The sequence below is a fragment of the Lates calcarifer genome, linkage group LG13 (assembly GCF_001640805.2).
Source record: "Lates calcarifer isolate ASB-BC8 linkage group LG13, TLL_Latcal_v3, whole genome shotgun sequence".
NCBI lineage: Eukaryota > Metazoa > Chordata > Actinopteri > Centropomidae > Lates > Lates calcarifer.
This window is the reverse complement of record NC_066845.1, coordinates 8,710,575-8,737,748: the sequence shown is the minus strand read 5'-3', so window position 1 is coordinate 8,737,748 and position 27,174 is coordinate 8,710,575. Positions and strand designations below refer to the sequence as shown.

General features: G+C 39.4%; 1 protein-coding gene across 2 annotated transcripts; it reads right to left on the bottom strand.

Moving 5' to 3' along the window:
• Window positions 1–1,848: 1,848 nt before the first annotated feature.
• Window positions 1,849–27,174, bottom strand: LOC108877990 (pikachurin). Of its 2 annotated transcripts, XM_018668264.2 has the most exons (25): window positions 26,557–27,174; window positions 21,125–21,234; window positions 19,582–19,668; window positions 18,796–18,822; window positions 18,429–18,546; window positions 18,183–18,318; window positions 15,461–15,627; window positions 12,091–12,203; window positions 11,661–11,908; window positions 10,381–10,568; window positions 10,166–10,266; window positions 9,974–10,074; window positions 9,198–9,342; window positions 8,590–8,779; window positions 8,344–8,469; window positions 7,674–7,917; window positions 7,464–7,575; window positions 6,787–6,903; window positions 6,483–6,663; window positions 6,121–6,144; window positions 5,794–5,872; window positions 5,439–5,582; window positions 4,941–5,024; window positions 4,244–4,347; window positions 1,849–4,105 (listed from the first exon to the last, which is right to left on the bottom strand). In XM_018668264.2, the coding sequence occupies exons 1-25, from the start codon at window positions 26,660–26,662 to the stop codon at window positions 3,954–3,956; spliced, it is 3,204 nt and encodes a 1,067-aa protein (XP_018523780.1). In that variant the 5' UTR covers window positions 26,663–27,174; the 3' UTR covers window positions 1,849–3,953. The 2 variants fall into 2 exon arrangements, with proteins under 2 accessions (XP_018523780.1, XP_050931255.1); XM_051075298.1 differs by lacking the exon at window positions 6,121–6,144.

Here is a 27,174-nt window from a genome sequence, read left to right as displayed (position 1 = left end):
TTATGACACTGTATCATCATCAAAAGTGAATTGAATGTAGGGCAGGTTTAGAGTAAATCTTTAAGAGGTTGCCTGTGATAAAGATGTGTATGTCCTCACAATGGTTTCATCTGCATTAAACAGCTGGATTCTCTGATTGATCAGTCACCACTGCTCTGTTTATTTCGAGTGTGTACGCCCTGGACTTTGATGTAACTCTAGGCATAGAAAAACGCGCTGGCGATATCAGGCTCACAGCAGGAGAGAAATGGGAACATAATTGTGAGTGTGCTTGTGTGTATGTGCACATTTGTTTTCGCGTGTGTTTAGGTGACAAGAGAGAACAGCAGCAGCAGCAGAACAATCGAATTAAAATTCAATATAAAGTTCCACTGAGCGACACTCAGTAGTCAGTTAAACATGTCATCTGGTCTCCGGCAATGTCAAACGAGGGAGGCAAAAGATGTCAAGACACGGTGATGTTGCTCAAGCTGCGTGAACGGGAAGGCAGATGTAGGTTATCTGTCGGCTATTAGCAGCTTACATCACATGGAGAATTTTAATCAGGGTCATGGTTGCATTAATATGATGGAGCTGTGTGCTGAATTTAAGCGAGACGATGTCCTTCTTTCTGTCAAACCAAGATGTGAACAGTGATCAGGGCAGAGACATTACAAAATCTGGATTTGATGGAGTCTGGTTACATTGCCAAAACACAGCTAGTATACAGTTAATACAGTGTAGAAACAGATGTAATTAGGAACAAAAGCAGCTGAGAAATTAACACACAACTTCTCATAAACACAACACAAATGTTCCTCTGCATTCACTTCTGCATATGGTGTGTACTCCAGCCTTCAAGTCAAGCAAACCAAAACAGGCTCAAGAAGGTATATAGATGCAGCTCACAAAAAAAATCAAACTACCCTGATTTCAAAGCATAATAGAAAAACATTGCAGTCCACCGATGTCACATAACAGTCAGAATGCTCTGAAATGTAATGTAATGTCAAATCTTGTAGCTGTGTTTGTGATTGAAAAGATCTCCAGAAAGGGCAATAATGCAGTACACACACACACACACACACACACACACACACACACACACACACACACACACACATATATATATATATATATATATATATATATATATTTATTTATTTATTTATTTATTTCATGTCTCTTTATGTGCAGAACATTCTACTGAACACTGTGTTCTTGTGGCTGGGTTTGTGCTGTGGTTTAAAAATCTATACAGCACAAAATGCATTTACTCTAAAAATTGCATTGATCTGCCACCATGGTTGAGGCATGGTTAAGTATAGGCAACAAAAAGTACTTGAAGAAGGTTAAGAGCAGATTACTTCTGTGAATCACAAAAGTCCCTTTTCCCACTAATTCAATGCACTTTATCTCCCTCAATATGTCTGAGAGTTGTGAAACCTACATTCTTTGGTTCCTTGTTGCTGCAGTTGGGGATTTGTCAGCTGTGCAACAAACAGCTGCACAACAATTTTACTGTATGTTGGACATAGATACTTAATTTTTTCATATAATAATTGTTTGATTGCTGCAGAATCATTCTCTTATCTACTTCAACGAATATGGCCGACCTGCGAAGTTTCATTTTATTTTTCCTTAAAGACCTTGCAAAGAACATAAGTGTTAGGACAGCAGTTAAAGATCCCATATGACTGTTCTGTGTATAACACAACCCTCAGTTAGCACAGCAGATGAGAGCAAGCTGACTCTCCTGTGAGTCCAGACAGTATGAGGCAGGAACAGCTTGTGTTGCAATCCTGGTTTCAAATGAATTAGTTTCTTTGGATAAATGTTACCACAAAAAATACATATTTTATCCTTTTATTATTATTATTATTATTTCTTGGCAGACATATGTGACTTTAGCTTATACATATGATGCAACTGACCAGCACAGTGGAAAGTCTTTGGGTGTCTGAAGTGAGCCCATTCTGCAAAAATGAAAATTTCAGGAGCACTAACATTTAGGACAAACAATGACAAAATATGGTCAGCAGGTTATTTAATTATCTAATTTGTTAGTTTAGTTTATTTACACAGTCTAGTTGTTAACAGGAAGCTGTCCCAGTATACTAGTTATAAATACAGTGATTTCTTGCACTGATTTAAAAAAAAAGAAAAGAAAAGAAATTGGTGGCTGATTTTTGCAAAATAAGATTACAGTGTTGCACATGCTTATGTATTTCATTGTCCTGCAATGGGAAATGACTGCATATAACAAATGATGGAACCTCTTCCTTACAACTATAAAATTTCTCATTTTAATTTTCATGGGATTATTTCAGGGGATATTAAGGCTTGAGTAGTTGTATGTTTTTTGGAGTGCGCTCACTCAGCCGGGTTGGTTCTTGGCGGTTTGCTCGTCCCAATTCAGCTGCACCCAGGTCAGTCCTTTGCATGAATCTGGATTATCTGGCTTCACTAAATGACAAAGTTGGCAACAAGCATAAACCTAATCTTAAATCTTAAAAAGAATCTTCAGACACATATGCTGACAACACAGATGCTACATCAACATTTCCCCACAGTTTATGGATACTTGCTCTGCTTCATCAAATACATACAGTGGAAATGTGCTACATTTTGTACAGTGGACTGTTAACCCAGCTAATCACCCTGTGGTGGATCAGTCAGTGGATAACATGTTCATTCACACTCCACGGTCACATGGTATATTTTATTGGATGCATCTCTTTTGCAATTCTTTTCAGACTTTATACATTTATTGAAAATGCTTCAGGTCATATAAGGATCACTGTCCTCAAATAACTTTAAGCTGCCGATAAATATGATAATTTGTGATTTATTACAGGATTTGTAATAAATTAAAACTTTAAACAAACTTTGAGTGAAACCAGGGGTAAAGCTCTCATCTTACTTGGACAAAGCTTAGGCATGGGAAAGCAATGAACTAACAAACTCAAATAAGAGAAAACGCTCTATTTTCACTGGTGTGAAAATGCAAAGCAAATCAACTTCAAGGCTGACATCCACAGCACTGTGGTTTGTGTCAAATGATAGTAGTGGACTGTCATGCACAGTTTCTCCAGGATTTTGGCTGCTTCACCACGTCAACATCAGACTTTCATGTGACTAGCATCTGAGAGTTCCAAATGAAGGAGCCTGTAAAACTAGAAGGTGGTAAAAAGAAACAGCACAAAGATATTTTGTGCAGCTGATATCTTCACCCTCTGAAACTAGCAACTTAAAAAAACTGACATCAATCAGACTTTAGAAAATGTAGTCTATGACTGATAATACATCACGAACAAGAAAACAAATGCCACGACAACAAAAACAACAGAAATCCTCTAGGGCCACAACCAAAAATCCTCTACAAAGAAGTTTATCTCTGCTAGCTGCTCTAGGTCAGGTTCATGAAAAACTTGTGATGACTCTTGATCCCTTGGATCACTTGGTTCTTCCAGCAATCAAATAAGGATTTACAGTAAGAAAAAAAAAAGAAAAAGAATTGGAATCATCCCATGAAAAAAAGTCCTTCAAAAGATTTTTCAAAGACCCTCATTACCCACAATGCTAAGCTTTTTCTCTCCTTTCACAGAGTACTTGTGCTTTACAATATCCTCTGGTCGTTTCTTTTCTTATGTTGCCATTTTGTTGAAACTGTTTTTCAGAGCAATTCATGAGGTTGTTAATGTTAAAACAAACCTTACAACTTGGCAGGTTAGAGTTAGTTTGAAAACTTTGCACATAGGAGCCACTTAAATGGCTCTTGTGACTCAAAGAAATAATGTTGTTGGTCTTTTTTTCAGTTCGAGTTTAAACCATGTCAGCCCTGAACTCGTAAATCAAAAATAACTCATTTGGTGCTGGCAAGTCAGTTTCAAGATGACAAATCAGCTGGTTGAGGTGTTCACTCCAGGTTAAAATGGTGTCGAAAAGGGACTTTCGTCTGTTGAAGCCATTTTCTAGTTAGAGCAGGTGTTGATGTTCTTGCCATCTGCAGCATCCTCCACCAGTGCTAAGTGATAATCAGTGGAGAGTGTGAAGTGGGACACACAGCCCACTAAGCCTCCAATGTACTGCCTGTTTGTATGAAGAGCTATCTCTTTCATGCCACCTTCAGGAGAGAACACAGAGAAAACTGACATTAAAGGAAGAGAATATAGAAATGCAGAAATTGAAACTATTGGGTGATATGCGGCACATATATAGTACTGTGCATATATGGGGAGTATGAGTTGTGAGCTCCACCTACCAACATATAAGGGTCCGTTGATATTGAGTTGTCTCATCTTGCCAGGAGACCTGCCTGTCTTCGCTCCATAGTCATCCACTGTCAGCTTCCCTGACTGGCCATCCCTGAAGAGATAAGTGATAATGATAAACCTATTGGTAAACCTGAGATACAGAGCAAAAATTCTGTAATACTGTTCTTGTCATGGCATATTTTTACTGTAATTACCCATTTTACATCCCCTAAATAATTACAGAAACTGAATTTGTGCTTAGATTGAAAGTTAACATGTTTGTGAATGTCCTGCACAGGAAAGGATAACAGGATACTGAAGACCTCTTCTTAAAGCTGAACTAATGAATCATTTTACACAAACTGATCAAATGACTATGTGCAATATGCAAATGGCTCCTCAGAGATATGAAATCGACTCTGCAGTTTCCCTCAGCTCTGCTCTGAATTTTAGCATCCTGAAGTTCATTGTGTTGGTTTTCTCGTGACTCTAAATTTAACACTTATATTGCTCAGTTTTATAACATGATAAAAAGTCAATGTTGTCTTTAGAGCTAGTTTTGCTGCCCCCCAGTAGACAAGGAAATCAAGTGATGCAGCTTAATGTCTGGTGTGAAAAGATAAGTGAAAGATGCGTTGGGATCACCACAGCGGAAATTGATTTGACAGGATACCTTCAGAAAAAGAGACATTTTTTAGAGCTTACCTCACAGCTTTGACTCTGTGCCACTTTCCATCGCTAAAGGTCCCATTGACAATGATGTTAACTGCCCCACTGCCCAGGTTATAACTAAAACAATATGAAAACACATACAAGGATTTTAGTTAGTTGCAAAGGCTGCAGTGGGTTCACATTGGTATAGTACTGTCCAGATAAATCCTTGTTTTTTTCCAGGTCATGGTCCTGCCTGAGGTCTTTTTTTTTTAGCTCTGCTTCTACTGGGTGCTGAGCTCTCCCTGCACTTTGGTGGGATCAGTGTCCCACTCCATCATGCTCATCCTCCTCTTGCACTAAAATCTCTTCTCTTGCTTAAATCTGCCCTTTCTCCCAAGCTCCTGTTTCATCAAAGAGACACGGGAGACCCAGGAGGCACATGGAACCTTCACTTTGACTAAAAAAGTTTCTTTAGAACCTCGATATACTGTATATTAATGAGAATGAGTAGATACTTGTAAATTTTTACAGAAACACACAATTAAATACCTGAAGATTAGTGCACCATCCTGAAGCCCCATAGACAGGAAGTCACTGTTGGGCCTCATTGGACTGTCTCCTCGCCACAGCAACAAGCCATCCTTGGCTGTGCTTTTAAACCGCATGAAGAGGTTGGACCTGGACCCAGAAACCCTGGAAAAATGACAAGTTTACATGTAAATAGTTACAAGTAAGCAAGGTTACAACAAAAACTTGTAAGCGTAAGAAACATCACATAATTTGTATCTACAGACAAGCTATGAAAGTTCAAGGGGCCTTTAAGAGTTCAAACTGTAACTAGACAATCTGAAACTGTAAATTGTAACTGTAAACTTCTGCAGCATGCAAAGGTTTCTCTACCAACCTTTTAAGGATGTCTCTGTTGTCGTAAGTCAGGTAACTTCGCCCAATGAACTGTGGGATCTCAATGGCTTCAGTCACAGCTGTGCAGAGAAAACACTGCATTTACTTCATATCATCACAAGGTGGCAGCATCTTCATGCATCTACTGACTAAAGCTAAGTGAGGACACTACAACTGATACTACAGGGATACATGAACACTGGGAAGAAGTATGTATTACTAAGTATTAATAAGTATGTAGTATTGAGGATGCTAATGTTAAAGTTTAAGATGTTGCTCAGGTTGTTAACATATCCTTTTTGTTTTGAATTCACACAAGAAAACTTACTGTTCAAACAGTAATTCCCACACTCTGTTCAGTGAAAGCATTAAAAAAAACAACAAAAAAAACAAACAAAAAAAAAAAAACAGAGAAGACATAAAAAGGCATGGGATTAGACAGTCCAATACATTATTCTATATGACATTACAAATGATAACAGATAAAAAAAAATCCATTAAAGCCATATATTATACACAAACACACACCAAAAATTGTGTTTGTTAATTTCTTTAAAAAATTAGTGAGTGCGTGTGTGTGTGTGTGTGTGTGTGTGTGTATACCATTACACAGTATCATCAGCCTTTGGGATGTGCTGGAAATTGTTTAAGGTAGGAATTGGAATAATAGTAGTGTCAGGTGCAACTGACCTTTCTGGCAGTGCCTGCCATCATACCCTAGGGGGCAGTCACACTCATATCCATCCCACTTAGGTCTGCAGGTCCCACCGTTGGCGCAGGGACTTTCCACACATGGGTGTGCCGAATTTGCTACATTAACACCACCAGCAGAGCCAGTAGTAATTGGAATGGTGCGGTCATTGAGTATCAGCTGTGAACATGGAACAAATACAGAGAGAGGGACTGTTGTCAGTGTGGTCAATTTTGTGGCGAGAGAGATTATATAAGGCAGACTTTACGTATATACGTATATACAGGTGTTGGTGAGCTCTACCTTCTGAATAATTCCAGTGTAGGGTTTTATTACACCTGCCGTCCTCTTGGTTTTATCATATTCTGGTACCCCTCCAATATAGAGAGGTGAACTGCAGTTGATCTGAGTGAAGGCTCCCTGAGGAGAGGTATTAATGTGTCAACCATTGAAAAAGAAAGCTAGTTATGCTACATAAATGAATATACTTTGCATATAAAATACTTCTCGCTTAAGAATATGTTTGATCAGGGATAGAATAAATTCCACTCCTTGTGCACTTAAAACACTTAATACAGTTTTTGTTCTGTGTGGTAAGTACATCATGTTTAATAGTCAAATTTGGTATCAGCTTTAAAGCAATGTCTCTGTTAAAAATATCAATTATTACAAATCATATCACAGGTAAATTACCTGTTTCTTTCACTTTAGAGAGTTGAGAATAGGGAAAATCAAAGTGATTTGGATATTTCCCTCTGGAGTTAGAGGGCCAAAATAGGGCTAAAAGATGATTAAATGCCACACATTTCAAAGATGACTTCAATGGGACACCGGTGTTGCTTTGCCTCTGCTGAAAGTGTAAGTAAACAGTCAACAGAACTTAATAAAATGTGTGCAAATGCTCTGTCGCTGAGTTTATTGTATGATTTTCTGCCCTCTTGTGGTCAAAAATAACACAAACCAGCTTTATGCAAAAATACCTCAGCAATTCCTTCCATTGGCCTCTGACTATCCACCTGTAGGATGCCACTCTTTGCTGTGCGAGACACCCTCAGCTCATGCCATGCGTCCAGACTGATCTGCTCCTCACTCCTGTAGCACACATTGTCACATTTAACATGGGACATCAAGTTAGAAAATAGAAAAATAAAAGAGACACTAGATGGAATAACATTGAATCTATTCAATACCTTATGATCGCTCCTCCAGAGCCGCAGTCAAATCTAAACTCTACATATCTGTTCACCAGGTTTATAGACAGGAAGTCTGCACTGCCTGCATCATCACTGTACAGCAGCGTCCCGTCAGGCATCGACGGCCGGAAAGTCAGCTCGAACTCCATGAAGGACAGGTAACTCTGAGAGGACAGAGGCCAGGGGATGACAGCGTATGAAAACGCTGTCTCATTGAAGAGTGGTGAAGAGAGTGAAAAACCTGAGGAGTTTAGCAGAGGACAAGAGGACGAAGATGCATTGAGTATTAAAATGATTAAGAGTGAAGAAGAAGAAAAGGAAGAAGTTGACGTGAGCAGAAGAAAATGGAAAGACAGGACATGGGCAGGAAGGAAAGAGAGTGGAAGGTTACGTTTGCTGAAAGCTGGTCCGACATGCAATCAATCCCTCTGCCTTTATACAAGAAATAATAATCCTCATCTCAACCAATTTTCTTCATATTGCACTCAACTGTTCAGTAATTACCTTAAAAGGTCTGTGTGACGGTCTATGACAGCCATCGAGTAGGAACAAACCACAAAGAGATTTTACTTTTTGCTTTCGCGGAGGTACAATACTCCTCTTGTAAACAAGACAAGTGTCTGTTCTTTGTGTGGGTGTGAGAAAAGGGAAAATAGAGTTGACTCACTCTCCTCACAGAGTGCTCCCCTGAAGCCGAGCGGGCACAGGCAGATGTAGCCATCAGCACGGTTTGCAAAGCAGGTGCCGCCGTTGGCACAGCTGACCAGGTCACACACACTGTCACTGCACTCACCTGGTACAGCGGGGGTAAAGAGATATGAACACAAACTTTACACCACTGGCAACAGCCAAAGAAAAACAACATTCATTTCACAAACTCTCACACACACACACTCACTCTATGTTTCCTCACCTATATCAGCTCCACTCAGAGCTCTGCCCAGAGGCCAGGGTCTGATATCTGTGGCCTTGTTGTTGATGGTCAGACTCTGGACGCAGCCAACAAAGCCACGATTTGTCCCTGTTGCCCTGACCAACCAATACACACTCGGCGATCCCCCAACATACAGCGGGGAGCGGAAAGTGATCTTCGTGTACTGGCCCTGAAACAGAAGTGAAGAGTGAAGAGAACATCATTTATTACTGCAAACACACTCTTCAGTATTCAGACTCTCAAGGCAGTCTGATCGCTGGAAAGCTAGTATTGTTAGTAAGAGATGACACATGCTTACATACAGGAGAGGTGAATATGCATCATCAATATGCTTCCTTAGTAATCAGAATGTTATTATTTCTACATCAAATTTTCACTGGAAACATCTGCAATATTTATAGAAACCCCAGCATTGTTTAGCTACCTCAGATGTCAATTCTATTTGAATGGAACAGACATCACATACAGTGCACGTTGTACACAGTGTACTGGGACAAAATGCCTCATTATGTCCTTACACTACTTTGAGTGAACGCATAAATGTATACGACACCCTTTATTTTACTCTCTGTATATGTTATTGTTACCTGTGAGCGCCCAGATATAGGGGTGTCATTGTCCATACGCAGCCAGCCACTCATGCCGTCTCTGAAGACAGTTACTGTGTGCCACTGGCCAAGAACAATACGACTCTCACTGACTATCTGAGCTGCTCCCGTGCCACAATTAAACCTGCAGAGACAGAAATCAAACAGGTAATTGTTATGTATGAAAAAATGCAGTAAAAAGCTCAATGATCTGCATCATTAATTACTAGTTTCCCTCTTAAAATTTCCCTGTAAGAAAGATTTTGACTTTGTGGTACACTCATTTTTCGAGATTAGAGGAATGCCATGTCTGTATGGTAAATATGACACTTCAGGTAGCAGTGGTTTAGCTAAGCTAAGAAAACAGCTAACCTGGCTCAGCTAATAGGTTGTTTAATCTCTATAAAACTACAAGTATTTACATTTCAGGTTTTTATAGAATTAAATGAATAAGATACAATGTGTCTGCAAGGCAGATGTCGTTATCTTTTAAAAGAGCCAGGCTTGCAGTTTATCCAACTGTTTCCAGGCTTAGTGCTAAGCAAGGCTAACCCACTCCTGACTTTGTATCAGAGGGACAGATATGAATTTGATGAGAAGATATCAATCTTCTCAGCAAATTCTCAGCAAGAATGTATTTTAAAATACTGAACCACTCCTTAAAGTCTCCTTAAATTTAGAATGAAACTAAGGCCCAATGCTTTTATGGCTAAATCATCCTTTGACAGTGGTTACTTTTAACTCCTCTGAGAATCTAAGCCCACTGTCTTCCTCACCTGTAGTGCAGCTTGCCTCGCACCAGGGACAAAGAGGTAAAGTCTCCACGGCCATGCTCATTCTCACCGCAGTATAGTAACAAGCCATCCTCAGAGTCTGCCTGCACCAGAGGGAAACTGTGTCAAATATGTTTTCATGATTGTCAGGTTGAAATTGAAAAATGGAAAAAAATGCAACACACAACGTCTTACCTTGAACTCCAGAGTGATTTGAAAGGTCTGGTAAGAGTTTTTCAAGGGTTCAAATGTCATGTGAGAGTGGCCATAGAACCTGGGAAAGTTCACCAATACCACTGAAGAAGAAGAAAGGATGAAGTCATGATAAATTTATGGTTAACAGATCCAGTGGGAGTAGCTGAAAAAAATAAAAATAAAGTGAGGGAGAAATTCAACTATGCTTCTCTGACCCTCAGAGCAAGTGTCCCCTCTGCGTCCGAGGTTACAGTGGCAGCGTGAACCTCCACTGTCATAATCACTGAGACAGAAGCTGTCGGGGGGACACACAGTATCATCGCAGGTCAGGTCATACACCCGAGGCACTTCACCTTTCCAAGGGGACATGGTTGGGGTGGTGGTGGTGGTTGGCAAAGTGACGCTGAGGTGGATCCAAACAGGAAGAAAGGTAAGGAGATTTAGTGTTCAGTCATCTGAGAAAACAAGGTTCTAATAGTGGTTTAGCTAATATCTATGCTCCACTTTCAATGTATTCATTGAATTATCAGATGTCAGGTTTATCTAAAGGTAATATTTGCTTTTTCAAATTTTCCTTGTAGGAACCTTTTTTTCCTCTGTGCTATAGGGAAAGAAACAAACAGCATAAAGCCAAAGCCTCACCCAAATGCAACTGGTGTGTAGTCAGGCCCGCCTATATTTGCTCTGGTTAGTGACATGTTGTACATCACAACCTGACTGACAGCTTGAATTGATGTGACATTTGAATGTTCCAATCACCATCTTTATCAAATAATTAAGTGGGAGCATGAAAAAAGTAAATTGCAGTTGGCTTTTAGGAGAAAGCAGAAAGCCAGGAGAGACAGCAATCTAGCAATCAAAGAGCCAGAGGAACACCAATAAGAATCGTGATTTTGCTGAGACAGGAAAAAAAAAAAAAACCTGTAATACCCCTGTTTTTTTTCTCTCTACATGGAAACGCCTGTTAATGCTTGACTTTGCCTTTAAAAGAGAGGCCATTACCTCTTCCAGCCATAAATGGCAGTGACATCCTACCAATGTAAAACAGTACAACATTAGTACTAGAATTACAACTTTGTGGTTGCCTCCACCAACTCCATCCATGTCTGTCCAGACTCATAAAATATCTGCTGTGAAGACTTTGAAAGAATTTAGTAAAAGGTATTAAGTGTATTTTATCTCGACCTTTGACCACCAAGATCGAATCAGTACATCCTTGAATCAAGGTGGACGTTTGTGCCAGATGTAATGACATTCCCTCCTGGTGTTGCTATGTGTGTTCACAAGAACTGGATGAACGTTGGGTCACAGTGATCTTGACCTTTAACCTCTGACCACCAAAATCCAAGCAGTTCATCTTTGAGTCCAAGGGAACGCCAAATTCGAAGAAATTCTCTCGAGGCATTCCTGAGACATCACATTCACGAGAATGGGACAGTGCCGAGGCATAAAAACAGATAATGAGGTAAACCAAGGCTTTTAAGGTACATCTTACCTGGTAGTGGCAGGTGGGGCAGTGGTTGTGATGTCAGGGGTGGTACTGGGCTCTGAAGTGGTTGAGAAAATCAGATCTGTGAAGTCTGCGAAGATGGACGAGGTGGTGGTGGAAACAGGTGGGGCAGTAACATTAGGAGGAGCTCTGGTGTTCATACGGTAAACAACGTTCCGACCAGATGGAGGACCCGAGTGTGAACGGAGCTGGGACTTCTTGTTGTCCTGGTTGATACCTGGGAATGGTTTCAACTGGGAGGCAGAGGAGTAAAGAAATTACAGAAAAAAAGAGAAAAATGAACAGAGAAATATTTTAGACATAAAAGAGTTGATTCTCATTTGTCATCACCTCTTTTTGTTTAATTTAATTCAGGACTCTGAATAAACTTGAAATTTCAATTATCACTGTCCAGCTCTGTCAGGTAAAAACCCACCTCCTCAATAAAGATATCATAGTCTGAGTCATCAATGTCGAAGCCATCATCATCTTTGATCCTGGAATCTGTGATGTAACGGCCATAATCACCACTGCCAACTTCTGATGTGCCTGTTAAGGATGTCAGTGAGGATTATTACATGATTATTATTCCAAGTTGTGAGGACTCCAAAGGAAAAACATATCTCCACAATCAGTTGGATGGTAAAATACAAGTCACGAGTTAAATACAGTAAAAGCTGGTCAGAGAATGACATTGTTAGAGAACAAAAAGTTAAGGGAGTGACACTGCAAACATAGAGTCCAAATTGACTTTATATTATTTCTGTAGCACGAAAATTCCAGTGAGTTCATTTTCATGGACTACACCAGGAAAATGGCTGGTCTGTGATAATGGCTGTCTTTGACAAAGCTGAGTACTTGTATCCACTGCATCAACTTAATACTTTAAAATAAATTGATTATTGATGATTAAATATGTCTTAATTTTCCTCTTCTTCTCCCCTTTACTGTGTTATTCTTTTTTAAGCAGGTTGGTGGTAATTAAAATCAATCACTGTTCCTCAATGTTAAAATGCACTGAGATTAGGTATACTTGTATACTTCTATATATGTATACTTCAGGACCAGCAGTGGTGCTGGTTTGGACTTTTTATACATATTACAATTGCAGTGTCACCATCGTATGACAATAATATTTCAGTCACTGTGAAGTAATGGTGACAATGAACATGGTCTAAACAACAAAAAACAATGAGTGGTTCACTACAGCAGAACAATGACTCTTCTGTGACTGTTTTTCTATAAATGTGGCCATAGTTCACTGATTATGACAATGATGGTGATGGTGATGATGACGATGATGATGATAGACTGACAGTAGTAATACAGCTGCTGTTGGCCCAGTGGGCCTACCTGTTAGCCTGTACCCAGGCTGCTGCACCGCGTACTGAAACGTGTCCCCTCGATACAGAACAGTACCAAAGGGAGCTCATAATAGGCAAAGAGAAAGCCAGACAGTGAATACAGTGAGTCATATTTTTCACCAGCCACTTTTATTAATTAGTTAGCAATTAGCTTTTTTTTTTTTTTTTTTTTTAACCCTGTAAGCATATCTGGTGAAAGTAGTAAAAAATAAAAGTCAGGCAGGCATCCAAAAAGTCCACAAACCTGCTATTTTCCTGTCCTCAAACCTGAACTAACCTTATGTATTATTATCAGTCTTAGATATGCACTACAGTATTAAAAAAAAAAAGTATAAAAACAATTATGTACACCTCCCATCCATTCTACCCCAAGGAACCTTAATCTTAGTTTACGTAACAGCAATCCCTCCCTCTTGTCTCCTTGCTAGTCCACCCCCCACCTCAGCTCAATTTTTTCAGTATTATTCTTCATGTATTATTGTAAAGTGACACCAGACAACAGACAACCTATTCGAGGAATAATAATAATAAAAAACACTATTTAATTTATCAAATGTCTCATGAAAAACTGACTTTTAAGCCTGAATGGATGCCAAGGTTTAAAGTGCTAATTTGCACTGGCTAATAACATTAAATCCTGAGTACGGAGTGCTGGTATACAAGGGGAAGGGGGGGATGCCCAAAAAAGCCCTCAGCAAACTAATCTGCTGTTGTGTAACAATCCCCCTCAATCTATACCTCCCTCATCCTAACCACTATAAACACACACACACACACACACACACACACTCACACACACACACAAGCTATCACAGAGAGAGCAACAAGAAAAGTATGTCAGTCAGTGAAGTCCACCCCCACTGTTCACTCAAGCAGCGGTGCATTGTGCGTGTGTGTGTGTGTGTGTGTGTGTGTCCATCCATCAGGGGTGTGGATGGGCAGAGAAGGGGTCTGGCATCCCGTCCTTAATCCTGTCTGATGAGACTCGGACGTAACCCGCTTTTATCCCCTGCTGAGAAACCACGCTTCTCTATCTCTTCGTTTCTGTCCGTCTGTCTCCCTGCGTCGCTCTGACTGGCTCGATTTATCTCGTTTCATGTAACTTTCATTGACATTATTCTTAACTGCTTCTTTCTAATAATATCTCTCTCCTCTATCCTGTCTGCCTTTCTAGCTCTGTCCCAGTCTCTGAGCAGTCTAGCAGGACTTAGGGAACTTAGTTCAATCGGAGCCGTTCACAAAAGGTTGACCACTAACATAGCATGTGAGGCAGTGTGACCTGTATGCAATTGTCTACGTGGCTGTTTAATTTTAATAATAATGTATAATCATACTCCTAAAGCCTGATATCAACAGTCACCCACTCACACACACAAACATGCACAAACATGCACACGCACATACATTCTGCTCACAAATCTGTAAACTGCTTGAATGTCATGGTCCTCAATCCATTAATACATTGCTATTACTGCATGTTTTTGTATCTGTGCATGCCTCCTGCACACCTGTGTGAATATGTGCGTGTTTGTGTGTTTTAATATCAATCAGCCCTAACCCCCACCCCACCCCCCACGTACGACAAGCGGCCAACCACATCAAAAATAATAAAGTAAATGACTCTGTCGCTCTATATCTCCATCATCCAGGGCCACAGTCAGAGAGAAAATAAACCTACTGACACACTGCCAGGTGCTGTCCTACATTCAAGCAAATACAGTGCAACTGTCAGACATCACTCTGTCGTTGTATGTGAAAACCTTGAGTACCATCTATTTTATTCATTTTTCTCTTGGAAGTTAACACGATCTTCGCATGATGACTTAAGGAGGTTTTTTGAGCCTTCCAAAGACAAATAAATGAATAATGCAAAATTGTGCGAAATTTGGAAAAACTACATTTATAATTGCAAGATTTTTCAATTGCCTGTGATGATGCTTTAATAACAGCAAAACTACGCTTCATCTCCAAACCAAAAATAGTCAGCCTCTTGTGCTCATTCAGACTGGCAGGTAGGAATGTTAAATTATATAGACAGAATAAAGTTAAGAACATTATGTACAGAATGAAGTTCTTTACTTGTTGGTGTTTGTGCCTCTATTCTAACTGAGACAATTTGAAAGAAGCTTTGAAACAAAACATTTCTAAAACGTATCGTTGCCTCACACTGCAGGGAAAGGAATGTGACTGTCTCCATGATAGCACTGGGGTTTATACAGTGTGGTTGAACATGGTAAATGTTTATTGTGAGGATAACTTTAGTGATGCAAAAACAAGCATAGTCTGTTTAGTTCTGTGTGGGTGTATTGTTGAAACTAAACTGAAACTGACTTTGTTTTTTAAATGCGGTTGAAGTCGGACTAACAAAGGAGCTGGGACTAAGCTTTCATGGCTGTCACATCACACAGCAAGTTTTACTCACAGATCAACTTTGGGCCTTACCGAGAGTGCGCACAGGGTTGTTGATGTGGCTGGGTGGGCTAACTCCGTGCACGTTAACCGCCCTGACAACAAACTGGTACTCTGTTTCCGGTATCAACCCTTTCAAAACCATGGAGTTGGTCTGAATGGGCTCACGAATATATGTCCACTCTGTGTCCATTTCTGGCCTGAGGAAAAAAAGGGACATGCATAAAGATACATACACTAAATGGACCATTAATCTATTAAACATTGTTAAAATGTTTTGGTCTCTGATATATCCACATCTGTGCGATTTTCTTTTCTTTTTTTTTTCAAATCATCAAAAAAACATCTTCAAAGATATTGTTTTGAGGATGATGATAATGAATGTTTTGTGAAACAAAATTCTGATGTGATCTCTCACTTGATTGTGTTCCCCCTGCTGTTCTATGTACTTGAAAATGTGCAGTGAACATGATTGCAAAGAGAACAATTACTCCACACTGTAGCTCTGAATAATTCAGTCATAAAAATACCAAATAACATTTCAAACAAAACAAAACGAGCAATTGATTGAGATGTGGTGGGGTTTTTTTCCATTATGTTACTATTTTTGAAGCCCTTCAAGCCTTAAAGTATTATTTAATGCTTTAATCGCACATTGTTTTGGGAAAAAAGTAAAGCAAAAAATAAAATGATGAACTCCTGAACTTTTTTTTTTTTTTTTGTGGCTATCATCTCCAGCTTCCATCTCAAGCTGCCATGTTTGTGTGCTGATTTTGGAGCGCCTGGAGCTACAGCTATCTGCTGAATAGAGTCATCTTCATCGCCACTCAATGTCTCTCTTCAGCAAGACCCCTTTTGATGTAAGAGGAGAACAATTTGCCTCTGAGATGGCCCTTTTGTGAGGGAAATGCCCCCTACATGCAAAAACAGACACTGATTCATGTCTGCTCTCTCGTAGTAAGTGACAGTTTCTTTGCCTCTGTCTCTCTTGCTTTGCTCACTTGCAGGTTGTTAACTCTGCACCGTGAAGGGCAACACTGCTGTGTTTTTAAAGCTTGTTTCCTTTTATATCTTCACAACTTTTACAACAAAAATTCTATCTGCTTTTTTTTATTTATTTATTTATTTTATTTGTGTCTGGCAAATCATCAGAGGACTCTGGGCAAATTATTTCTGACCTCAACCTTCTTGACACACTAGCCAGACATCTCATCTAGACGCTGGAAGTTCCTTTATTTGTGTGTGTCTGTGTGTGTGTGTGTGTGTGTGTGTGTGCATAGACTATTGATGTGTGCGTGTGGCTGGACACCACTATACAGAGTATTAAGTTCATTCCTTCTCATGTCCCAACTGACCCTCATGTCAAAACACAAATGGTTACACTGTACAGAGCAGCAAAGCCCTCACGAAATCCACTGTAAAAGAGGGCTGTGTATTCCGCATTATAGTGATGTGACAATGTGAGGATGCAGCAAGTCTGATTAGGGAGGTTAAATATGCAGCTATCTACACCCATGAATGCGCACAGATAAAAGTTTGAAAAGAACTGCAATTTAAAGCTGACTATCTCTTAATGTGATGCTTCATCAGTGTTCTGTTTTATATTATTATGCCAATAAAGAACTCCCACATACTTTGCCCAAAAAAGTACAATTAATTAGCGATCATGTTTTATAACAAAAATGCTTCACCTGTTGATTGAGTTCCCCTTAAACTCCCATTAAATTGATGTTAATGGTTAAAAAGCGTCATTTATATTCTGTGTCTGCTTGTCCCAGTTCTATTCATTATGCTTATACATAAGAAAATGTTCAAATTAAAAGAAACAGTTTGGAACACTTTATTTGCTGTCTAGCTGAGAGTTAGATAAGAAGATTAATACCACATTAGCTTCGCTTAGCATAAAGGCTGGAAGCAGGGGAGCACACTATAGCCTGGCTAACTCCAAAAGGTCAAAACCAGGCCTACTAGCACATCTAACACTCACAAATGTTAGTGTACATTAAACAAGTAAGACGTGAAGTGTTAGTTACTAAGACACAGAGCCAAGCTAGCTGTCTCTCCCTGCTTCTACTGTTTAAGCTAAACTATGGTACTAGCCACTGGCTCCAGCTACATATTTATCTTACAGGCATCAGAAATTATCGCTTTAACATACCAGTGCTTCAATAGCTCCACTATTACATTTTAAACTACCAGTCTCTGCATCATTTATGCTAAATTTCCTCATTAAAATTTTCACATTTGGTATATTTAGAAACTTTGGAATGTTGGCTAGAATTTGGGGCTGGATCACTGTTTGGATCCAAAACAAATATTTGTGATAGTGGACCAAGCAGTATGTGTGGTTATCAATGACACATGGGAGCAGTGCTCTGGGAAAAAGCTCTCTGAATCGTCCTCCTCACCCAGTTTTCAGACAGACGGCTTATCAATTAAGAGAATGAACAGGAAGCTGATAAAACCACTCAGCCTTTTCCTTTTCCCCACACAGCCACTGATGAAACAAGGTTTTTCACTTAGGCCTGATCTTTCCCTCCATGACGTGACCACTTCAGGTTGCCCTTCACCTGATAAGTGTCCATAAGCTGGTTTGATAGTTTGTATGTGGGTGACCTGTGTGTTTTCTGAGTGTGCGTGCTGAAGTGTTTCTGTATACTGACAGCAACGTGGTGAGGTCTTGAGATGAGGGGTTAATAAATGTAAAGCTTCATTAATTTCTTTTCTGAAGTCTGATCAATCATGTACGACTGACCTGATGTACGCCACCAGGAAGTGAAGGACAGGTGCGCTTCCCTCGCTCTCTCCTTGCTGCCATGACAACGCAAGCTCTGTGTCAGACACAGCCATGACAACAGGCTGAGTGGGGGGCGATGGGGGCATGCACATTTCTAATGGCAGAGAAAGAAATTTCAAATTACAGATACAGATATTAGCAATACTACAGTAGAAATAATAGCTTCAGCTGTAAAATGGATTCCTACTACTCACTTATTCTTACCATGTGATGCCGTGCTGATGTCTCTGGGCATGCTGGGTCTACCCTCCCCTGCCCAGCCATATGCTCCGACACTGACTCTGTACTTAGTGTTCACCTTTAGTTTACCGATGTCCACATCCTAGAGGACCATTTATATGGAGGAATTGGGTTGGAGATATTGTTAGATATGGAAAAATAAGTAAGAGCACATCAGCAAGGATATTTGTGGGGAGAGACAAGACAGAAAAAAGGCAGGAGGCAATAAGAAAAAGAAAGGCAGGTGGTGAAATAAAACTCCTGGAAGTGGAAAGTATGTCAAATCTAGCTATAAATGTCAACAGCGATAGGAAAGCAGTGACAGGGTCTCACTGATCAAAATGATACTTACAAAGCTTGCTTGTCCATCAAATTGTCCCTTTAAGAAAATAAGAGCAAATGTGTCCATAAATGTTTGAATGTAATACAGCTCAGATATTGTCCTAAGTATAATTTCAGGTCCAAAACATACAAACATTTGACATAGTGTCAGACAGTGAGAAAGGAAGACCAGTGTCACCAAAACAAAATATAAATACTCACCAAGTATTAAAAGCTAAGGATCCAGTTATAATGTTTTTCATTGTCAACAATTCCCATGAGAAGATCAAAAGCAACCCCATTCACTCAAGATGAAAATCTTAAAAATTGGGTTATAGCGGTATGGTTTTTTTCCCCCCCAAAAAAAGTGAATAGTTTCCTAAAACAGTTGGGCAGGTACTCTTTAACGTACACTTCTAAAACAGAAGTAAGTGGTGCATTTGCTTAAGACTATTTTCAGCAACGGATTAATACACATTTGCTGCCCTAGTATTAAGGCAGCAGGACAGGATAGACTTTAAATAAACCACAGTGATCATGTTCACCACCTTTTGCAGCAGTGTGATTTGTGTTTTTGATATTTCCTGGACAGTGGAACTCTATAGCATTGTGGAATAAAACATATCAGGATTTGGATAGGAATACAATACTGTTGTCTTTTAATGGCTATTTGTTACCAATGAGGAAAATCTTTTTTTCAGGGCAATGCTGCTTTTGAAGCATACCATAAAAAGATTTTCATTTGCTAAATTACTTAACGTGTTCACTATTTATCTGAAAGCAACACACAGGAAAAAGTGTAGTGAAAAATACTCACAGTGGTCAACATGTCCAAGCTGAGAGGCACCTCCATCAAAGATGCTGTACCTATTGGATTCCCATTCCTCATCTCTGTATAGAAGACCTGTAAAACATCCACACATGGTCAGAGACAGATTGAACACATATTTATGAGAAAAAGGGTCAGATTCTTGTTCCAGTAAAATCAAACCTATTTTAGCAGTGTTGGGTTTGGCAGGCATTCATAAATGTCATGTTATTTTAGATCAAAGCACCATTTTTTTAACCTTTCAGCTCCTACATTATCAAGACATGGCAGTGGCAATGTAAACACAACGTCATAAGGAAGAAATAGTATGAGGAAACAGGATTATTTATGAACTTCCTAAGTGACTGGCTAAATGAATGCATGTTTATCTGTGAGTCGTGGAGAAGCTAGGTAGCTGACTAATCCTCTTAGTGAAGACATATGGTCAAAAGCAGAGCACACACATTCATGCTGATCCACACTTTGTCAATGGTTACCTCAAAACAAACACTAGAAAGGAAGGAAAGACGGAAGGAAGAAAAGAAGGAAGGAAGGAAGAAAGAAAGAAACTGTATTCTGATAAGGTACTATATCTCATTCAAAATATATATGTATAATTAAATATCCAGGGAAACAAACAAAAAGTATGGTCTCTAAAAGTTATGTGAAAATAAGGAACGCAAACTCTTATTTCAGTCCAGCGTCCAGCCCACTTTATTCCACAAGAATACATAGAACCTAGAGTAAAAAACCTACCATACGTCCATTATGTCTCTACCAAGTAAAGAAAATACCATCAGTGCTTTAGTGCAGCTTGCCTAGAGTGGAGCAAAACATTGACTGAAAAGATGCTAAATAAAGATTTGAGGTCAAATCTTTCAGAGCAATATTGCCTCTGAAAAAAAACACAAATTTGGAAGTGAGGGGGTTCCATCAAAACAGCAGAAATTTCAAAATATCAATCTAGCCCTCAAGGCCATCTTGCTGGACAGTGAGTTTGACAAGCACTTTAAAAGCAGAAAAAAATATGGGGGCCACCCACGTCAGAGGCTGGCAGAGGCAGATGGGCATCCGTTTGGAAAAAAGAGAGGAAATTTGATTTGTGACATATCTGAGAAGTTGTTTTTTATATATATTTGCCAAGTTGAAAACCTTTCTTTCTACTTTGAAAAAGAATTCTTAAAAGGAAGAGGTAGGGGTGTGGTTTTCAGCTTGCTGTTTGTAAAGCTAAATATTTTTTTTCTCTTGGTTTTGAACTGCTTTTTTTCTTCCATATGAAAGGTTGCACCTCAGACCTTCTTTAAAATTGTATGTGTTACCTTGCAAGAAAAGTCGTAACAGTGAAATGGCTGCTGGCCAACAGGGTTGTGTTGGCAAACCCTCCAGCCAAGGGCTACTAGATTGTAAATATAAGTTATATGAACTGTGAAGACTAATATTGTCTGCTATAAACCTTTTTATGTTCACTGACATGAATGCAACACTGAAAGTTATAGATGGTGACTCATCAGTATATTATTATCTAATGTAAAATCCCAGGTTGTGACAATACCTTGTATCCAGTGATGGTGCTAACATGTCGCCGGGGCATCTTCCATCGTACACTGAAGGCGGTGCAGTTGATTGTCTCCAGCTGGATGTCTAATGGAGGACTCAGACGATCTGGTTTGTAAAAACACAAAGAAAGACATAATCGATGAAGGAAACAGAAGGTATACAAGGGGAAAATAGTAATTAGGAAACTATATTATAAACCTTTTACTTGTTTTATTAGCTTATATTGAAACAGAGACAATCAATGTTACATTTACATGGAATCCTTTGACTAATATGTACAACAATAGTATGTGATTCTTAAGCATTTCAACATTTTATAATCGTGACATCAGCATAACATATTAAACCTAACTGAACCGAATAAAAGTTAGTGGTATCACTAGCACTGCAGTTCCTGTCATCTCTGATGTTTAGTGTCTTTCAGCTCGTTGTTTTGGTGTCACAGCCAGCAGCTTCACTGTTTTGGTTCACCTTAACTGGTCAGTATTATTCAGCAGGAAGCTGTTTCCAGCAAAATAAGCTCTCAGGCAAAGACTCTGCCACATATTTCCCTCAGGAACTGGTGAAGACCAAAACTGAACTAAAATGAGAGTGAATACTGGACTTGCATTCACCAAGTGGCCAAACACATGACTTCAGTTGAACTAACTTAGACACAGAATGTTGTTCTGTGTCTGTGCTGGGTGTGTTGTGTTTACAGCTTTTATCTAAAGAAAATGTGTTGATATAGGTTTAATAAGGATAAAATACAACCTTTTTGAACACACATTTATCTTATCCTTGTGAAATTTCTCTTTTTCAGATAAAAGTTGAAAACAAATTTGTTCAGAAAAAGTAAAGAAGTTGCACTTTCAAGAAGTACAAACAATTGACTGCCTATTATGCTTTGTCAATAGTTGAAGTTTGAACAAAAACAAATCTGTTGCAGTATCTTTCCAAACAGCCAATGGTAGCCTGAACAAAACCCACACTATATTTCACCTGAGTCTATGTGAAGAGTGGAAAAAAGGACCACTTGAGATGACATAACCTGTAGCTTGACATGCCGGCTTATAATATCAACCGACTCTGACTTCAGATGTCATTATTTTCACGGTCTGGGTTATTAAATCCTGGGTACTTCTGTGGCACTTCAGGAGATTGTGATTTCTCTTCCAGGGTGCAACCGTGGCCTGAAAATACTTCAGGAGGCTCTTATGGGAGCAAAAAAGGAGAAATAGTTATAGAGCTGTAGATCATCAGTGCTCCTTATGACCTACTGTATATGCATTACCAGGCTTTAATGGAGAAACATGAGCAGACAAGGGTCCTCAGAGTCTCATAGCCATACACTTTAGGTCATGATATTTACACATAGTGGATGATTGCTACATTCAGGCCATCAAATAGCTCCTTAAAATGCTTGATAATAAACAATAGCTATTTAGGAATTTATATATGCAGGACCTGAAAACTGAAATCTCCACAGTGTACAGTTACCTATAGTTTAAGATTAATGTTAGTAGTTTGGTCAGATTTGGTTCAAAAACCAAATATTAGTCGTAAGTGTACTTTCTCTTTCAAAGTGACAGACATCGCTGGTATAGACTGACATGGAGATCACACAGAACTAAATATAGCAAAGAAGAACTCAGTAAATTGAAATTTCATGTAACTACAACACTGCTCTTCTCCACTTTTCTTTTTCTCCCCTTTTTACTCCTTGTGACTTTCCGCTTTCAGTACTGACTCCTGTCCTGTCCTCCCGACTCCTCTCCTGTTGGCATCTCCCCTCCCTTCTCGTACCCTTCTCCCTGCTCCTCCATCCGAGCAGATAATGCAGTATGTCAGCTGAATTCCCTGATCATCCATATCTCCCCAGGGGTGTGGCCCAGTGAACGTACGGGTGAGCTGAACTCACAATATTAGAGCAGATAGAGGGGGGACTTTCTCAAATCATCATCTTTATGGCCGTCAACATACAGCAGCTTTACAGTGGTGCTGCATGTTTAAGGTAGGTCTGGGTGGAAATTTTAATACTCAGACTGGAGTTAAATTTTTATCTCTTATCAAGAGTCAAGAGAATCAAGAAAATATGAATCCTGAACAACAACACCCTGAAACTGGTGGATCATGTTTGGTCGGTAAGACTAGATTCTGTATTGATCCTGATCCTGTGGGTGTCTCCTCAGGTGGTCTCTTGCAGTAGCTACTGAAGCTGAAGCTCTTGAACTAACTGCATCTTTTGATCAGCACTAGGCTGAAGTTGGTATTTGGACACTTTCTGGCAATAAAAAAAATATTAAGAATTCAGCTGGCAGTTTAAAAACAGAGTAGGCAGGAGAAGGCGAAAGTGTTTGTCATGTCAGACTTGAGTGCAGGCATACAGCTTTTTCCAGGAAGCAGTATGTAACAGTGTAAACTGCATTGTTTGCGAACATTTCGCTCAAAAGAACGAATCTTTTGGGTGAGCGAACTGAACTGAATCACTCCCTGAAACATTCCCTTGATTTCTCCGTTCGGTTGAGCTCTCAGTCAGGTGCAAGCAAACATACAGGGATACACTCACTGAATGAGAATGATTAAAGTAATTCAGTCCCAGGGATTCACTCACATGTAGGTTGTGCATGTTCAGTGATTCGTTGACTGAACGCAACGTACAATGAACGTGAGCCCAGAGTAATAGTCAGCGGCTCAAACTGCTGGAAACACATCCAGCAAGTTAAGAGTCATTTTGAACTGTAGATCAGTTAAAAGGACTTAAAAGTCAATTAAAAACCAATGTTCATCTGAGATATTTAGTGAGGAAACGTATATTATAATATTGAGAATTATAAACAGACTTTAGAGTGTTTGTCAAAGCAGTAGCACTGCCTGTTGTGGAAGAATGAGAAATATACAATTTCTGGCTGTGTTTAATTATAGTGAGTGGGACTACTCAGACATAGCTCAGGTCAAACACTGAATGACTCAGGACTTTTGAACAAATCTTTTAAATGAACAAATTTTAGTGATTCAGGACACTGAAAAGAATTGCTTTGCACATCACTAGTGTAAATTTGACTGACATGAAAGTCACAAATATACTGAGAGGAAAGATTTGTTCTTCAGTATTGGCCAGAACCAAAATTCACACAGACATGGAGAGTAAATCTACTGACACTCATCACTCTGAGCTTGTGACCATAAGTGAGGGTCAGAACTGTGGCGTTCACTTGTGAAACTACAAAGAACCAGATAGACCACATTTGGAGGATGGTTCATTCCATATATGAATGGGACAGGTGGCCTCAGACTCAGGTTCGGAGGTCCTGACCCTTGTCTTGTCAAACTTAGGTGCAAATTGCTGCAGTGTACACTAAAGATCACTGTTCAGTTCAAGTCAAAAGGCCACATTGTCACAAAAAGTGCACTTTTGATAATGCATAAAGCAACGGTTGCAGCAACTCATACAGCACATCTTACAGTACACCTTACGTCATCGAAACAATAGTTCAGCTAATATTGGATTTTTGATGCCAGTACTGATATCAGTATGTGAGATTTGAAACAATTCAATAATACAAACAGTATGTAATATCGTACATCACATCCTATATTTTTTCCTTGTCTTATTTGAAAGAATTGTGACAGACATATACTAATAGGGGTAATTTTGCATTTCTTTGTGATTTATATACTGTAATTCCTCATTATTTATTGGTGGTCAGTTTCAAACAAACATGTAAACATAAAGCCACTGGGGTGCAGGTTTAGACACAGAGCTTTTTATTTATCTTCAATGCTTCTAACCGACCCCACCACCCCACCACCCCCAAAAAAAGATGCTCTCATAATACCTGCTCTCACTTGATCAAAAATTATCCAGTCTTAAATTGAGATAATTTATCTCTGAAAAAGCCCACTGCTAGAGTCAGTCATGTAGAAGTGCTGTGCTCTTTGCAGGTCTGAGTCATCCAAAAATGAATGAGCACCAAGATTCGTGCTGTTGTGCTCCTCTTCAGCATGACTTCAGGAATAATACATAAACATTGAATCTGAGGGGAATAATATGTTTTCTCAAATTGGTTACATTTTCATTATCTTTCACCAAATAAAGTTCCACTTATTAAGATTGAGGTGGTGGAAAATATTGTTTAAAATACATAGATTTCATCACAAGTCAACAACTTTGGTTAAACGTTGTAATAAGTGTAAAACAAAGAGAAAAAAAAGTTACTGAATGGATCTATAAATAATTCAGTGACTTATTCTAACCATGGATAAAGCTGTCAAAATCCTGAAAAAGTAAAACCATCCTGAGGAGATATGTCATTCAGTTTTAACCCTTTCCTAATAAAATCAGTTTTGTTATTTAAAGACTGATGTGATTCATCTGGACATCGCGCCCTGTTGACATTCCCCTCTCCCTTAGAATGAGGCCTGAAAGACCTCAAAACAAAAAAACAAGTACAAATGTCACTGGCAGTCATGAAGACGGAACTACAGCCGTCCTCTGTATGGCAGGCTCAACTGTGGCAAGTTTTTCTGCACTGACAGACAGATGTAATAGTCAGCTTCTTATGGCCTGTGGGTCCGAGAGAGTGAGGGAGGGAGAAATACAACAGTCAGGGAGAGTGACAGCGAGAGAAAAAGGAAGTGATGGAAAGAGAGAAAGAGGAGGAAAAGGGGAAGAAACTGGGACAGAAAAAGTGTTCAGGGTGACAGGATAACAAAGAAAGATAGAGACAGGGAGAGAGACAGAGAGAGAGTCGACACTGTGCTGTGGAAATCACAACAAGGCAGGTTCGATGGCGGTTTTGCTGTTGGACTGGGATATTACCCTTTCTTTCTCTCTTTCATTAAAATGTCTGTTGAATTTTTTTGTGAAAAAAATATGCACAGAATAAGGAAATGTATGTACTTTTTCAATCTAGGAAACACAATTTTTCACCAAGTCATATTCATGTCCCTTTTCTTTACGTCAGTCCTGCCTCAAAGCTGTCAGGTTTTGATGTGTTTAAATCAGAGTTTAGATGGATACATCTACTGATTATTGTTAAAATACAGTGTAGGGCCATTTTAAATGGTCTCAGTAACATGTTGCACTGTGGGCTTTGTTACAGAATAATCACTTTTATACTGTATGAATAGGGATGTGGTGGAGATGACATGATAATGATTATGATGTGTTTTCATGATGATGAGCATCCAACAACCAGTTTATTTATTTTACTCACTGCCATAAACTTAAGATTAAGGACTTAACAAGTTGAAATGTGTCACAGTGATTGTAGTTATCTGTTATAAATGTGAATTATTTCTGCAACATTATGTTTCATCCAATAATTCAAGTGTGACATGACAAAGTTTGAAAGCAGGCTTAATGATGCCCTCAAATGATATCCTCATCCACACACTTTCATTGTGAATATTATTATTACATCTAGTTGTAGCTGATGAACTTACCAGATCTTCGAACATTTGATCTTCTTGCACAAAAGCAAACGCTGGACGTGCATATTGCAAAGAGGAGTAAGTATAGAAGACTCCTTTCTTTACATGTAGACTCCATGTCTTCTTCTGGTCGAAAGTTTTAAACGGTCAAATGTTCATTTTATCACACACTCAAACGCGCCCGTAACTGTAAATTCAACTGATCCCTTTGCTGATAAAAGTTTTCTGTTAAAAATCGTTTTTAGATCCAAATTTTGGCGCAAACGCCATCCGAAAGGGCAGGCAGAGACTGCCCGAGAGGAAAGGGCAGCTACGGTTTGACACTGATAAGATTACAGTCTGCAAAAGATCAGTGGGTTGGACACATTAACGGACGGGCAGACTGCCACAGTGCCCCGGACGGGCGCGCTGACAAGACGACGGAGAGGGGTTGTCCCGACAATTCACGCGTAACGCGCAACGAGTAACGCTACTGAATGGTGGGCACGTATCTTTTTTTTTTTTTTTTTTTACGCATGAATCTCGCTTTCGTGTCACGCTCCGGGTCCGCGTCTTAGACAGCAGATGAGATGGACAGCGAAGTGCAGGAACGTGGGGCCATTTAGAGCTAAGAGGATAATAAGCGTCTAA